General features: G+C 51.7%; 1 protein-coding gene across 8 annotated transcripts in view; it reads left to right on the top strand.

Annotated features, from left to right (window-relative positions):
* Positions 1-5,542: 5,542 nt before the first annotated feature.
* KASH5 (KASH domain containing 5) overlaps positions 5,543-13,439 on the top strand; it is a 25,823-nt gene continuing 17,926 nt past the window's right edge. For 4 of the 8 annotated variants that reach the window (XM_011223218.3, XM_019798205.2, XM_019798203.2 and 1 more), the window contains exons 1-5: positions 5,543-5,643; positions 7,686-7,823; positions 11,250-11,354; positions 11,803-11,989; positions 12,472-12,536. In XM_011223218.3, coding sequence (XP_011221520.1) covers positions 7,781-7,823; positions 11,250-11,354; positions 11,803-11,989; positions 12,472-12,536 — 400 coding nt within the window. In that variant the 5' untranslated portion in view covers positions 5,543-5,643; positions 7,686-7,780. Of the gene's footprint in view, positions 5,644-7,685; positions 7,824-11,223; positions 11,355-11,802; positions 11,990-12,471; positions 12,537-13,439 lie in introns of those variants that run through there. The other 4 variants (XM_034638783.1, XM_034638784.1, XM_034638786.1 and 1 more) reach the window with 4 other exon arrangements.

The following is a 13,439-nucleotide window of genomic DNA, read 5'->3' as shown; positions in this document are numbered from 1 at the left end:
TCCAGCCCTGCCCATCTCCTCAGTCTCTGACCTTGTCACCTCCAGCCCTGTCTGTCCTGTTCCCAATGCCTTCACTCCAACTTCTGTATTTGTTTCCTATCCCTGCCCCAACAAGTGACCACAAACCAACTGAGAACGCATATGTATTCTCCCACAGATCTACAGGTCAGAAATCCAGGATGCCTCAGCTGGTCCTCTGCACAGGGTCTCACAAGCTCAAAATCAAGGGGTTGACCTGCTGCGTTTTTATCTGGAGGTTGCAGAAAGAATCCGCCTTTTTTCCTTAAGATTTTTATTTGTCAGAAAATACAAGCCAGGGAGAGGCAGGATCCTGCAGGAGCCCGATGCGGGACTCGATTCCAGGACCCTGGGATCATGACCTGAGGCAAAGGCAGACGCTTAACCAACTGAGTCACACAGGCGTCCCTGCACACTCTCACCTTTATCTTTTCATTCCTTGACTCTTGGCTTACAAGCTGACTCCATCTTTGACTTGCTGTTTGTCTCTTCCTTTGTCCCTCTGTCTGTCCCTCCATGCCCAACACCTAACACACCATCTCTGCCAGCCAGGCCTGATGCCTCAGCCAAACCTGGAAGTTCACAGACCCTGTCTTGGGTCCCCTGTCCACTGTGCCCCCATGCCCAGCATGTCTCCTATTCCTTCCGAGAACCCTCCCTCAAGACCTCTCATCTAGAAGGCACATCAGGGTCGTCTTGGTCCTGAGTCCTGTGGAGGATACAGACATAACATGAGCTTTCTCCCTTGGAGCCCAGGCTCAGGGTCAGATCACCCCACAGACCGACCCAACACACTCAAGAACCTAGAAATGCATGGGCATAAATAAAAGTGAACTTTCTTTTGAAAATTTAGGTTTTGGGAAGACTGGGTGGCTTACTCGGTTAAGCGTCTACCTACAGCTCAGGTCATGATCCCAGGGTCCCGGGATCGAGTCCCTCATCGAGCTCCTTGCTCAGAGGGGAGCCTGCTTCTCCCACTGCCGCTCTCCCAGCTTGTGTGCGCGCTCTGACAAAATCTGAAAGAAAGAAAGAAAGAAAGAAAGAAAGAAAGAAAGAAAGAAAGAAAGAAGAAAGAAAGAAAGAAAGAAAGAAAAAGAAAGAAAGAAAGAAAGAAAGAAAGAAAGAAAGAAAGAAAGAAAGAAAGAAAGAAAGAAAGAAAATTTAGGTTTGGGGGTTTTTTTGGTAAAGATTTTATTTTAATCTCTTCACCCAATGTGGGGCTTGAATTCACAGCCCCGAGCTCAAGAGTTGCATCTACTGACTGAGCCAGTAGGAGCCCCTGAAAATTATGTTTTTGATTACTCCCAAAAAGCATCAGTATGGTCCCCATGCAGAATATCAGAACTCGATTGCCCTTTCAATACCTTCTCTTCACTAAGACCCATGAAGATGGGTTTTGTCTTGTTCATGGCTTAATTCCCAGTGCTTGGGGTTCAATAAATATTTATTTAGCTAATAAATTCTATGTTATAAATACTTTTCCCCCTGCTCACTTTGTATGTGTTTGAGATTTTTCAAGATATCAAGATTTATATTAAGTAGCCATAACTAAATACTCCAAATAAAGGGCAAAAACTTCCAGATCAACCACTTAATGTAACAGTATGGCTGAAACTTACAAAATATTGAGCACAAGGGGCACCTGGGTGGCTCAGTTGGTTGAACATCAGACTCTTGGTTTCGGTTCAGGTCATGATCTTGGGGTAGTGAAGTCGAGCCCCATGTGGGGCTCCCTGCTCACCAGGGAGTCTGCTTAAGAACCTCCCCCCCCCCGCCCCTTCCCTCACTCATGCTCTCACTCTCTCTCAAATCTTTTTAAAAATATATTGAGCAAAAGAGCAAGACCAAAAAGTGTATATGGTTCTCTTTATATAGGGCATGAAGACAAGAAAAAATAATCTATGCTTTTAAAAATTGGGGGGGGGGCGCACCTGCTTGGTTCAGTCAGTGAAGCATGAGACTCTTGGTCTCAGGGTCATGAGCTCGAGACCCACGTTGGGTGTGGAGATTACTTAAATAGGTAAACGAACCAAAAAGAAAAGGAAAAGGAAAAGTGAGAAAGAGAGAGGGAGGAAGGGAGGGAGAGAGAGAAAGAAAAAAAAATTAGGGTAAGGGTTACCCTTGGAGAGCAGAAACTGGAAAAAGCCACGAGAAGATTCTTGGATTCCAGCAGTGTTCTTTTTCTCGATCTGGGTCCTGATAATACAGATATGTTGAATTTCTAAAAATTCATCAAGCTTATCACTTATGTTCCATGGACTTTTCTAGATAGATATACTTCAGTGAAAGTTGTAAAGTCAAAGATTAGCAGTTCACACACATACACACACACACACACACACACAAAAGAAACAACTATATACTGTTACAAGAGCTGCACCTTAAATATAACGGCACAGAAAGATGGAAAGCATTTGCCTTTGGCTCAGGGCATGATACCAGGATCCTGGGATTGAGTGTCTTTGTGGGGCTCCCTGCTCAGCATGGAACCTACTTCTCCCTCTCTCTCTACCCCTCCCCCCTGTGTGTGTGTGCTCACTCTCTCTCTCTCTCTTAAATAAAATCTTTTAAAAAAAATAATTGGGGCTTATACAGAAGCTTTTGAAAATTACAGTACATTTTCAGAGAAGTGATAAGACAAAAGAAAATGGCTTTGAGTTTCTAGGACCGCAAACTGTAGGAAAGCAAATATATGGGGGAACCAATGGAGTATAAGGGCTAGTTAATAAAGTTTACCGTATAGATTCCTTCAGTGCTGTGTCTGAGTTGCTAAAAGTCTAGAGCTGTCTCCAGTTAACTTTTGTTCTTCCAGGTACAGAGAGGAGGGGAAACACCTCTACAGATTTATGTCCAGCCTTCAGACAAATAGGAGAGCAGAGAGCTTTTCTTGTATCTGCTTCTTCTCAATTGTCTTCTGCTCACATTGATCCTTATACCATAGTGGTATGTTTTGGGTGGTATATTGCTACCCCTCGTTGCATATAAAAATCAAAAATCAATTATACCCCAAAATATTTAGAACAAAAAAATTCAAAAGAATTTTAAAAAATGATTCATAGTAGCATAAAAAAATAAAATACCTAGAAATAAACCTAACAAAAGATTTGCTAGGTCTCTAAACAGAAAACTATGAAACATTACTGAAACTGATTAAAGAAAATCTAAATAAAATAATTCATAGGAACAGTACTCATAATTGCCAGGAGGCAGGAACAACCCAATGCCCATCAAGTGAAGTGGTAAAATTGTGGCATATTCATCACTGGAAAATTACACAGCAGTGAAAAGAATAACCCACTACTGTGCAATGAATCTCATAAAGATAACGTTCAGCAAAAGAAGCCATAATCAAAAGTGGTCACCTTTGGAAGGTAATGATTAGGAGGAGGTGTGAATAAAGCTTCTGGGTGGACAATACTCTTTTCTTATATGGGTGGTTTCATTAATGTATTACTCTATACAGAAATTTTTAAAGATTTATTTATTTAAGAGAGAGAGAGAGGGGCGCCTGGGTGGCACAGTGGTTGGGCGTCTGCCTTCGGCTCAGGGCGTGATCCCGGTGTTGTGGGATCGAGCCCCACATCGGGCTCCACCACTATGAGCCTGCTTCTTCCTCTCCCACTTCCCCTGCTTGTGTTCCGTCTCTCGCTGGCTGTCTCTGTCTCTGTCAAGTAAATGAAATCTTTAAAAAAAAAAAGAGAGAGAGAGAGAGAGAGAGGGTGCACGCACACACACATGGTGGGAGGGGCAGAGGAAGAGGGACAAGCAAACTCCTCGCTGAGCACAGAGCCTGATGCAGGGCTCATCCCAGGCCCTAAGATCATGACCAGAGCCGAAGTCAGATGTTTAACAGACTGAGCCACCCAGGGGCCTCTACTCTATCCAAATTTGATTGAGCTATAACTTAAGATTTAGTGCTTTATGTATGTTACAACTATATATAATTTTTTAAAAATTTTTAGGTCTTACAAAATTACCCATACCTCAGAAAAGTAAGAAAGGAAGGATGGGAGGGAGGGAGGGAAGGAGGAAGGAACAAGAAATACTGAAGAAATAAACAGAAAGAATGAACTTATACTAATAAAGCCTAGGAGTCCACCACTAGACAGCTTGTACTAAGAAAACACTTGGCAAACATTCTTATTGAACTCTCAAGACCCCATGAGGTGGGTACTAGTTGTTCTCATTTCAGAGAAGAAGCTGAGGTTCAGAGAGGTGAAGTCACTTGCCAAAGTCATACAGCAATGGCACTGGGTTTGTCTGATTCTGTATCTCACACTTTCAACCACTCATCACATTGCCTTTCAAACAGGTTCTTTCCCAGGCCTTATGACAAGTCACCATCTAATAGCCATTATAATAACAACTAACAGCGATTACCACCTAAAGTCCTCAAAGTAACCTAAGAAGCAATTACTATCTCCATTTCTGGGAAGAAACCTGAGGCTCAGAGAGGGTAAGCCATTGTGCCAAGGAATGATGGAGCCAAAATTTAAACCCAAGAATGTCTGCCTCCAGGCCCACGGCCTTGTCATCAATTCTATACTGCCCAGTAGTTAAGAGGCTTGGATTCCATCCATTGGTTCACTCATTCATTCAACACTTTTTTTTTTTTTTTTTTTGAGCACTCACACCGGGCCAGGCATGTTCTAGCCCCAAAACAGACTCCTACTGCATATAGCTCACATTCCAGTGGGGGTGACAGTACACAGACAGTATGCCACGTTGTGAGACACGCTATCAGGACCACTAAGAAATAGTGATTGGTGAGATGGGGGCCTAATGCAGGCAGTGTGGCTGGGGAAGGTCTCTCTGAGGAAGTGACAGCTGAATAAATGATGGTGTTATGAACGGGAAGATGCAGAAGGATTCCTTTTCTGTGTCTCTGAGTGGATGGTACATCTTGTGTCCCAAATCCCCATTCTTGGGAGTCGATTTTGGATGTAATTCTCTTCTCTCTAGCCAGCAAAGCTGAGAATATTTTCCCCCCACTCCCTCCTATAAGGAATGATTGAAAACGGTTGGAGAAAGAATCTTTCAGGGACTGGAGCCACAGAGGGCGCGGGAGTGGTAGGGCAAGACAGGGTAGGACATCATTGTGACGGTGACCGGCAGCCTAGCACGGAACAGACGGCAAAAAGGGCAGGACTTAGTAGCTGATAAGAAGTAGGGGATGGAAAAGGGGTCCCCCAATCCAAATCTCCCTTGCTTGGGCCCACTGCACCCGAGCTTGAGGCAGGAGAGAACACCCCAGCTCAGGGGACGCAGACGCCCCTCGCTTCCCCTACCAGCCCTGCTTCCTCCAGCCTCTACCAGTTCGGCCAATACGCATGCGCCCACTTCACCAGGCGGGGTGCGCGCCCGGGTAGCCCTACGCATGCGCGGCCTCGCCGTTGCAGGTAACCGACAAGACTAGAGCGAGCCTTCCCCCGGTGCGCGCCTGCGTCGCGGGGAGGAGCCCAGGTGGGGCGGGGTTTAGACGCCGCGCGCGCGCTCTTGGTTCGGCCCCTCGCGCCTTCTCGTCTTTTCCTGGCGGGGACGGCGCACGCGCATCTTCTTCCCCTGCAACTGTCGTTGGTCGGTCGTAGTCTCCCGCGGTGTCCCGGGACTGGGACGTGGGCCCAGGTACGCCTTGGCTGTGGCGAGGTTCTCCAGAGAAGCCTTGTCAGAGCCCCCAAATCCTGGGGGAGCGTCCCCAATATCAAGGCCTTCCAAATCTTGCTAGAAGTTTTCTTGAAATCCTGACCAAATACCCTCAGAAATACTGAAAAGGACTCAGCAGGAAGCCTAATATATGACCCCTGAAACCTTGTCAGAATCTTCTCGAAGTTCTGTCAGACTTCTCCCTCAGAGCGTGCCAGACTACCCCCCGAAATCCTGTTACACTCCCTAGCCCCCTCCCCGAAGTCCTGTCAGAGATCCCCAGAAGTCGCCAAAACTCCTGTAGGATTCCCCTCCCAGATCCTCTCAAGAGACCTCTGAAATCCAGTCGACACCCCCAGAAATCCAGAGACGTCAAAGAAATCTGGGCAGAGACCCCTCTAAGATCCAGACGCCCTTAAATCCTGCCTGGGGCCTCCTCCTGCTGGAACCTGCCTGTCAAAGACCCTCCCTCAGTCCCTCACCAGCAGTTTACCCCCCAATCCCTGTCAGGCATTCCCAGTGCCAGACCCTTCCCCACTCTGGCCCCACAGCCATCACTCCCCTTTGCGCCCTCCCCCATTGTCCAAACCCTGGAACAGACTCTCTTCAAAGGCCACTCTTTCTAGAACATTCTAAAATGTAGACCCAGCTGGTGCCAGGGAGAGCACGGTCAGGGGAGGACTTGGTGAGGAAAGGGGTAATGAGCAGGTGGGGTGAGGACAGACAGCCGCCAGGTGAACCTGTGCTGACCGTTTGCCCCAGGGTGCCCAGTTCAGCCCCGTGGGGCACTGTTGTCCAGTGTAATTATTAACAGCACCCTTCTCACTCTTCAAAGTGTCCTGGAGTTGGGACAATAAGTCATATGGTCAACCTGGTTATAATGGAGGCAGGACATTGTCAGGGCACAGAGGAAGAAGTCCCTAACTGGTCCAGGGGCTCAGGGAAGGCTCCCCCGGGAGGCTGTGAGCCCGGGCAGGGGCCACAGGTGAGGGTAGTGTGTGTGGTGTGACGTGGGCCGAGAAAGACCATGGAAAGATGCAGAGTTCCCATGGCTGTGATGAGGGTGAGCGACCTAGAGGTCGGCCAGTGGAGAGAAAGGTGACAAAAAGAGGCAAGGAATTGCAGGGAGCACTCTGTCCCATACCAGCCAGAGGGGCTGGGACTTAGTCCTGAGGGCACTAGGGATCCATGGCAAGAGTTGGAGCAGGAGAGAGATGGGGTCAAACTCTCACGGGAGGCCAACAGTTCCAAATACAGGCTGATACAGAATGTCGGTCACCCAGGGCGGTGTGGGAACGCAGAGACAGCAGCTCATTCAGAAACATTCTCCCAGAGAAGGGGACATGTGAGCCAAGACAGGAAGGACTGAAAAGGAGGGTCCCAGGCAGAGACCTGGAGGTGGGAACAGCCAGCCCAGTTTGGGGAAGAGCATGCAGTTCAGAGCTGCTGGAACTGCAAGTATGATTTGGGGTGGGGAGGCAGGCAGGGCCAGGCCATGCTCAGGCTTTGATGCCGGGTCCAGGGTCTAGCCTCTGTCCCTGGGGTGCTGGGGAGCCGTGGGAGAACACTAACCAGGGAGGGGCAGGTCAGCTCCAGGGCCCTGCAGGGATGGACGGGAGGGGAAAGCCTGAAAACTGGGAGGTGGGGGAGGAGGATGGGATGAGGGTCCAAGGGGAGAGGTTGGGGCCTGGCCCAGAGCTGTAGGGAAGAGGAGGAAGGGACAGGGTTGAGTCATAAGGCAGGAGGGACAGGTTAGGGACTTGACAGGCTGTGGGGAGGAAGGGTGGAAGGGAAGCAAGAAGGCAGTGACACCCACCCACTAGCCCCCTCTTTGATCTCTGCTGCCCACTCCTCGGCCCCCCATTTTCCCAGCCCACACCTCCAATCCATAAAACAGGTCTGAGCGGGAGCTGCTCTGGTCGTGGCAGGGGTGGGCAAACAGGTTCTGAGAACCCAGAGCGGCCTGGGGCACAGGTGGGGCAGGGCGCCTGGTCTGAGGAGGCCATTCCCATTTGTCCTTCCAGGAGCTCTCAGAGCCATCGAGCCTTTGTCAGCCCCTCCCACTGATGGAGACAGGCTGTTAGTTTCTCCAGCAGCCACAGAGCGACCGGGGTGGCCCATGGATGTGCCAGAGAGCCGGGCGGGTGGCCCCGCTGCAAAAAGTAGGTGGCTGGCCCCCCTGTTTGCCTCATGGGAGGATGAAGGGGGGGAGCAGTGGGTGAGTGGGTGCCGGGTTGTGCCTCGGGGACTTAGGAGAGGTGGCTTGGGGTGTCTGAGCCTCCACCTTGGTGCAGGGTGGGAGTGGGGGAGTGAGCTGTCGTTGAAGGGCCTGCTGTGTGCCCACCTGTCTGGACACCTTATTTCGTTTGCTCTGGGGCAGCTAGAGCAGAAACATTTGCACGCGCTGTGCCCTCTGCACGGAGCACCCTTCCCTAACAACATGCTGGCCCAGCTGTCACTTCATTCAGATCTCTGCTTCCTTTGAAAAGCTTCCTTTCACATTCTCTCCCCTCTCCTGACTCTCTTCATAGGACGGACATCTGTTTGTCTGTCTGTTTCATGAGGCGGGGTCTGTTTCATTCACTCTGGTATTCCTGGTCCAACATGCCAGCCATAAATGTAATTTTAAATTTTGTTGGTAACCACGTTTAGTTTTTTATTTTTTAAAGATTTATATATTTATTTGAGAGGGAGAGGGAGAGAGAACCTCATGCAGTCTCCCCACTGAGTGCGGAGCCCAACGTGGGGCTCGATCCCAGGACACTGAGATCATGACCCAAGCTGAAATCAAGAGCTGGCCACCCAACCAACTGAGCCACCCAGGCGCCCCAAGTAGCCACATACAAAAGAAAAAAGAAACAGGCAAAATGAATGGGAATGACAGATATTATTTAACCTAATATATCCAAAATAATATCCTTTCAGCATGTAATTAACATAAAAATGTATTGGAGATATTCTTTAGTTTTTTCATACCAGGGTTTCAAGATCTGGTGTGTAGTTTACAGTAAGAGAGCGTCTCAAGTCACACGCTCCACAGTTCAAAATACCCAAGAACCGTGTGTGGCAAGTGGCCACCCTAAAACAGTGTCTGACTTGTAGGCGCTCAACCATGTCCTTGATTGTTTGGATGGATGCAAACCAAAGTGGCATGAAATCTGGCTTCGGGAGAAAGCGGGAGGAAGACACTGGAGGCTCTGAAATCCACCTGCTAAGTGGGAGAGCTCATTGTGATAGGGGAGGAGGCTCCCACCCTAGGGGAGAGTCAGGGTTGCTTTTTCGAGGCTCCCAGCATCCAGCAGCAGAGTTGTATCTTTTCTTAAGGCCGAAGGAGGCTTTCCAGAGGGGAAGGCAGGAGGCAGGCACCTGGGTGTGGCAACCTGAGGGCAGGTGGACAGAGTGACTGACATGGCAACTTTGTGGGCACCAGCAGAGGGCGTGCGGCCACCGCTCCCGTGGGCGAGGACTGAGCCAGCTTTGGAAGGCTCCTGAAGGAAAGGGAAGGACACACCCGGGAGAGATGGAGACAGGAAGGCTGGGGTGGGGTGGGGGATGAGATGCGGAGACAGTGGGTCAAGGAGACAGAAGGCTTGGGAAACAGAGTCACTGGGATATGGGAAAAGAAGCCCAGAGATGGAGGAAAACAGAGAGACAGGGCTTGGGAAAGAGAGGGATGGGGAGGAAGATGGAGAGGAGGAGACAGAAAGAAAACTAGAAAAGGGCAGAGACAGAGACGCAGAAAGAGGTAGAGACACTGAGGACGGAAATGAAGGAAACAGAACAGGCGGAGCAATGACATGTTCCTGAGGGGCCCCAGGAAGGGACTATAGACCGGTGTGGATCCCCTGAGCCGGACAGTCCGGGGCTGACTCTGGCTCTGTTCTTCTTGGCTGAGCAGCCCTGGGGAGTGAGCTTGCAGGGCCTGTGAGCTCTCTGGGCTCCCAGTCCTCCTCGGTAACCTGGGGAGCATAGAGAGAGAAGAAAATGAGAGAGTTGAGGTAAAGCCCCAGCAGGGGCCCTGGTATCCCCTGTGTTCCCCTTCCCCCCTTCCCTCGGAGCTTGGGTTCAAACATTCAAACCTGAGGGGGCTGAATTTTAGTTCTCTACAAAGAACCCCAGAGAGTAAAAGAATTAGAGCACTCATGGCCTCCTGCCTGGCCAGTTGGTAAAGTGTGTGACTCTTGATCTCAGGGTCGTGAGTTCAAGTCCCACATAGGGTACAGGGCTCATACGTAAAACAAAACAAAACAACCACAACAACAAAAAAAACCCCAAAAGAACATTCATATGTTGAACAGGTGACCTGGCGCAAGTTCCTAACTTCTCTGTGCCTGAGTCACCTCATCTCTAACATGGGGGCTAAGAATAGCAGCCACCATAGGCCATACAAAACCCCGAGAAGAGGAAGGGCATCTACTAACTGCTAGAAAATGGTCAGCTCTATGATTGAGCCTCCACCACATGCCAGGCCCAGGGCCTTTCTAGATTTTATCTCACTTCTTCTCAAGCAGGGAGGGAACACCCCCATTTTCCAGAGGAAGAAATTGAGGCTCAGAGAGTCTATGCTCTCCTTGCTCTGGTTGCCCCTTGGGTCTGTCAGACCCTCCAGCCTGTGCTGGGCCTACTGCTATACCCAGTTGTTCAAGGTCAGGGCAGGGAGCCTTGAAGGTCACTTCCAGTCCCAGAGACATGGAGTCCAGTAACTCCTGGGGTGGAGGGTCTCCTCCTGTATCTTGGAGCATCTATTGAGTGCTTACTATATGCAGGCACTGTGGACACAGCAGTTGACAAACAGACCCAGGGACGTGCACGTTGTGTGTTCATGTTGGGAGAGCTATTCCCATACACAAACCTAATACTCCCAGCCCTGGTAAGGTGGAGGGGGAACACTACCTGCCCATTTTACTGGTGGGGAAATTGAGGCTCCGAAAGGAGAATCGACTTGCCCACAGTCGTGTAGCTGGGCTCTGAGCTCCTAACCGCTCCCACACTGCCTGCCCTACCTAGATCACCCATCCCCTCTCATCTCAGGCTCCTGGCTGTGGGCGCCAATGACGCCAGCCTCTCCTGGGGATTCAGGTAGGAGAGACACCCGGCCCCCCAGGCAGGCAGGGAGACCGGAGATGCGGCCGGCAGAATCGATCCAGGCTGCCCGCGCCTTATTGGATTGTTCCTGGCTCCTGGGCCCCCCTTCACCCTCAGCTCCTCCCAGAATCCTCTCTTCTTTGCCCTCCTCTGCCCCTAGCCCCATCTGAGCAGAGCCTGGGCGGCAGGGGAAGAGAGGAGGAAAGGGTGATCTCAGAGCCTTTGTCATCTGGGCTCCTGAGTGGCTTGGACACAAAGGATTAGACAGCAGGGGGAACTTCCTGGCCTGAAAGATGGGGCGCACATCCTCAGGGTGCAGAACTACAAAACCACTCAAAGACCCTTACCTTGCTGTCCCCTCCAGAAGCTGCCTGCTGTTCCCCACCAGCCCCCACTCCAGGTAGCTCAGAATGCATTTCCTCCCCTCTGCAGGAGCACAAGACCTAGGATCACTCCTTCTTGTCCCCTTTCTCACAGGCGGGCTGACCCTCTTGTCTCCCCAGTGTACCTCTGGGACCAGCTGGAAGAGGGGACCCTGGGGACGATGCTGAGCTTGGAGGAGCAAATACTCAACTCTACGTTTGAAGCTTGTGACACCCAGAGGACAGGTTGGGGGGGCATGATGGGGTGGGCTGGGAGACACAAGGAGTAAAAAGGGATGAGGGGGTTGCTGGGAACTGGGAAGCCGTAGAGAGAGAGGGAGGGGCTAGGGCCCCTTCTTGGGGGGCCTGCAGGTTGAGGTGGGTGATTGTCGGAAGCTTCAAGAAGGAAGTGGATAAAAGGATGGAGGCTGTTCAGGGTGAGAACATTAATGGAAGAGGGTAGAGCTGGGGAAATGGAGGGAGGGAGGGCAGCCACTGTGTGTGACAATGGTTGGGATCTATTTCCAGGTGAAAAAGTTGACTCAGAGGAGGGGAAGGACTTGCCCAAAGTGTCTGGGTTAAGTCATGGTGCAGGGGTGCCACCAGCCCAGCCGTTGGCGTCCTACTTTCAAGCCATCGCCTGCCCCTACCCCCTACCTGCCCCAGACTCCCTCACAGCATGCTGTGTCCCTAGGCATTGTGGCTGTGACCCATGTACTGGCCTACTTGGAGGCTGTGACAGGACAGGACCCCCAGGACGCACGCCTCCAAACACTGGCCTGCAACCTGGACCCCAATGGGGAGGGCCCTCGGGCCACTGTGGACTTGGACACCTTCCTGGCCGTCATGCGGGACTGGATCGCTGCCTGTCAGTTGGATGGGTGGGTCTCTGCACCTCCAACCCTCCCCCCCCCGGGAAGTCCTTCCTCAGATCTAACCTCACACTGCTTACTACAGGCAGCACCCTTTGGGCACAGGGACCTACTGTGGTTTGAAGGAGGATGAGGAGGAGAAAAAAGTGAAGAGATGGGGTTGGGGGGTGGGGTGGAGGGTCTGAAGACAAAGTTCCTGGGATGGGGAGGCAGAAATAAAAGGGGCTAGAAGGGGGAGACGTGGGGGTGTTGGGGGGCTGACAGAGGCACCTCCCCATCCCTTCTCCAAACCCAGTCCTTGCCCCTCCTGCTTTTCCATCTGGCCCAGGGCTCTTGCCATCTGGCCTTACCTTCCTCCCCACAGTGGTGCTCTCAGTGCTCTTGCTCTCACCTGACCCGGCCCCTCCTCCTGCCCCCAGCAATCCCCCTGCGTGGCTGGTCAGGATTGGGGGTGGCTGCAGGGGGCTCTAAGCCTCATCCCTTTGATACAGGGGATTAGAGCTGGAAGAGGAGACAGCCTTCGAGGGGGCCCTGACCTCCCAGCAACCGCCATCTGGTGAGACTACTATATATAGAATGAAGCAGGCAGGCCCACAGTCAGAGAGTGGGAGGGACTTCCCACCTGGGGATGGGAGCCAGGGGCATTGGGTGGGACCCCTGGAACCTTTGCTCTCCCTGGAGCTGTGAGTTTGGCTTTCTAGGCACCTCCAAGGCTGCCTCCCCACCTTCCCTGAGCTTTGGGGTTTTTTTCTTCAGGGGATGGTTCCAAGTCCTCCTCCTAACTGCAGCCCTATTGTAGAGTCCTGCAAGGCCCTGCCCACCTGTCCCTGTCAGCGTCATTAGGCTCCCGCCTACTCTCTACCCCCCCCCCCCTCCCTCGGGCCTCCTGGCTCAGCCTGGAAAGTTCCCCGTGCCTGCCCACAGGCTCCTCCGCTTAGGTAGTTCTCCCTAAACTTCCTGCACCTGGGGAAGCCCTGGGATGTCCCAGGCTAAGGCCCCTGGCTGTCCAGGCTCACTGACAGACCTGCATTCCATTCCTGGAGAAATCCGACCATCTGATTCAGTTACCTGCCCTGCTATTTGGTTAGTTGATCTGTTCCCCATTTTATCCCTAGGACCTCACACATAGGAGGTGCTCCATAGAAAAGTGTTCCTGTTACACCTTACAAAAACAAAACAAAAGAAAAAAAAACCCAGCTTTTTGACATTCCCTTGAGCGTCTTCCAGTTGGGGGCCGGGGGAGGGGCAGGTCAGCTGGTGTTGAAGAAACACCCCTCTAGGTGGGGGAAGGACAGGACGGGGAGGCTGGAGGCCAGGAGGTGGGGAGGTTGGGGACAAGGTTGTGGTGAGGGTCCTGGAGGAGAGGGAGAAGCCTGAGCCAGGACTGGCCGTGACAGAGAGGAGAGTGGAGCAGAGTCAGGGAGGAAGGGTCAGGGTCTGGCGGGGGGGGGGGGGGGGG

The sequence above is a fragment of the Ailuropoda melanoleuca genome, chromosome 12 (assembly GCF_002007445.2).
Source record: "Ailuropoda melanoleuca isolate Jingjing chromosome 12, ASM200744v2, whole genome shotgun sequence".
In the NCBI taxonomy this organism is placed as follows: Eukaryota; Metazoa; Chordata; class Mammalia; order Carnivora; family Ursidae; genus Ailuropoda; species Ailuropoda melanoleuca.
This window is presented reverse-complemented; position numbering and strand designations above follow the sequence as displayed.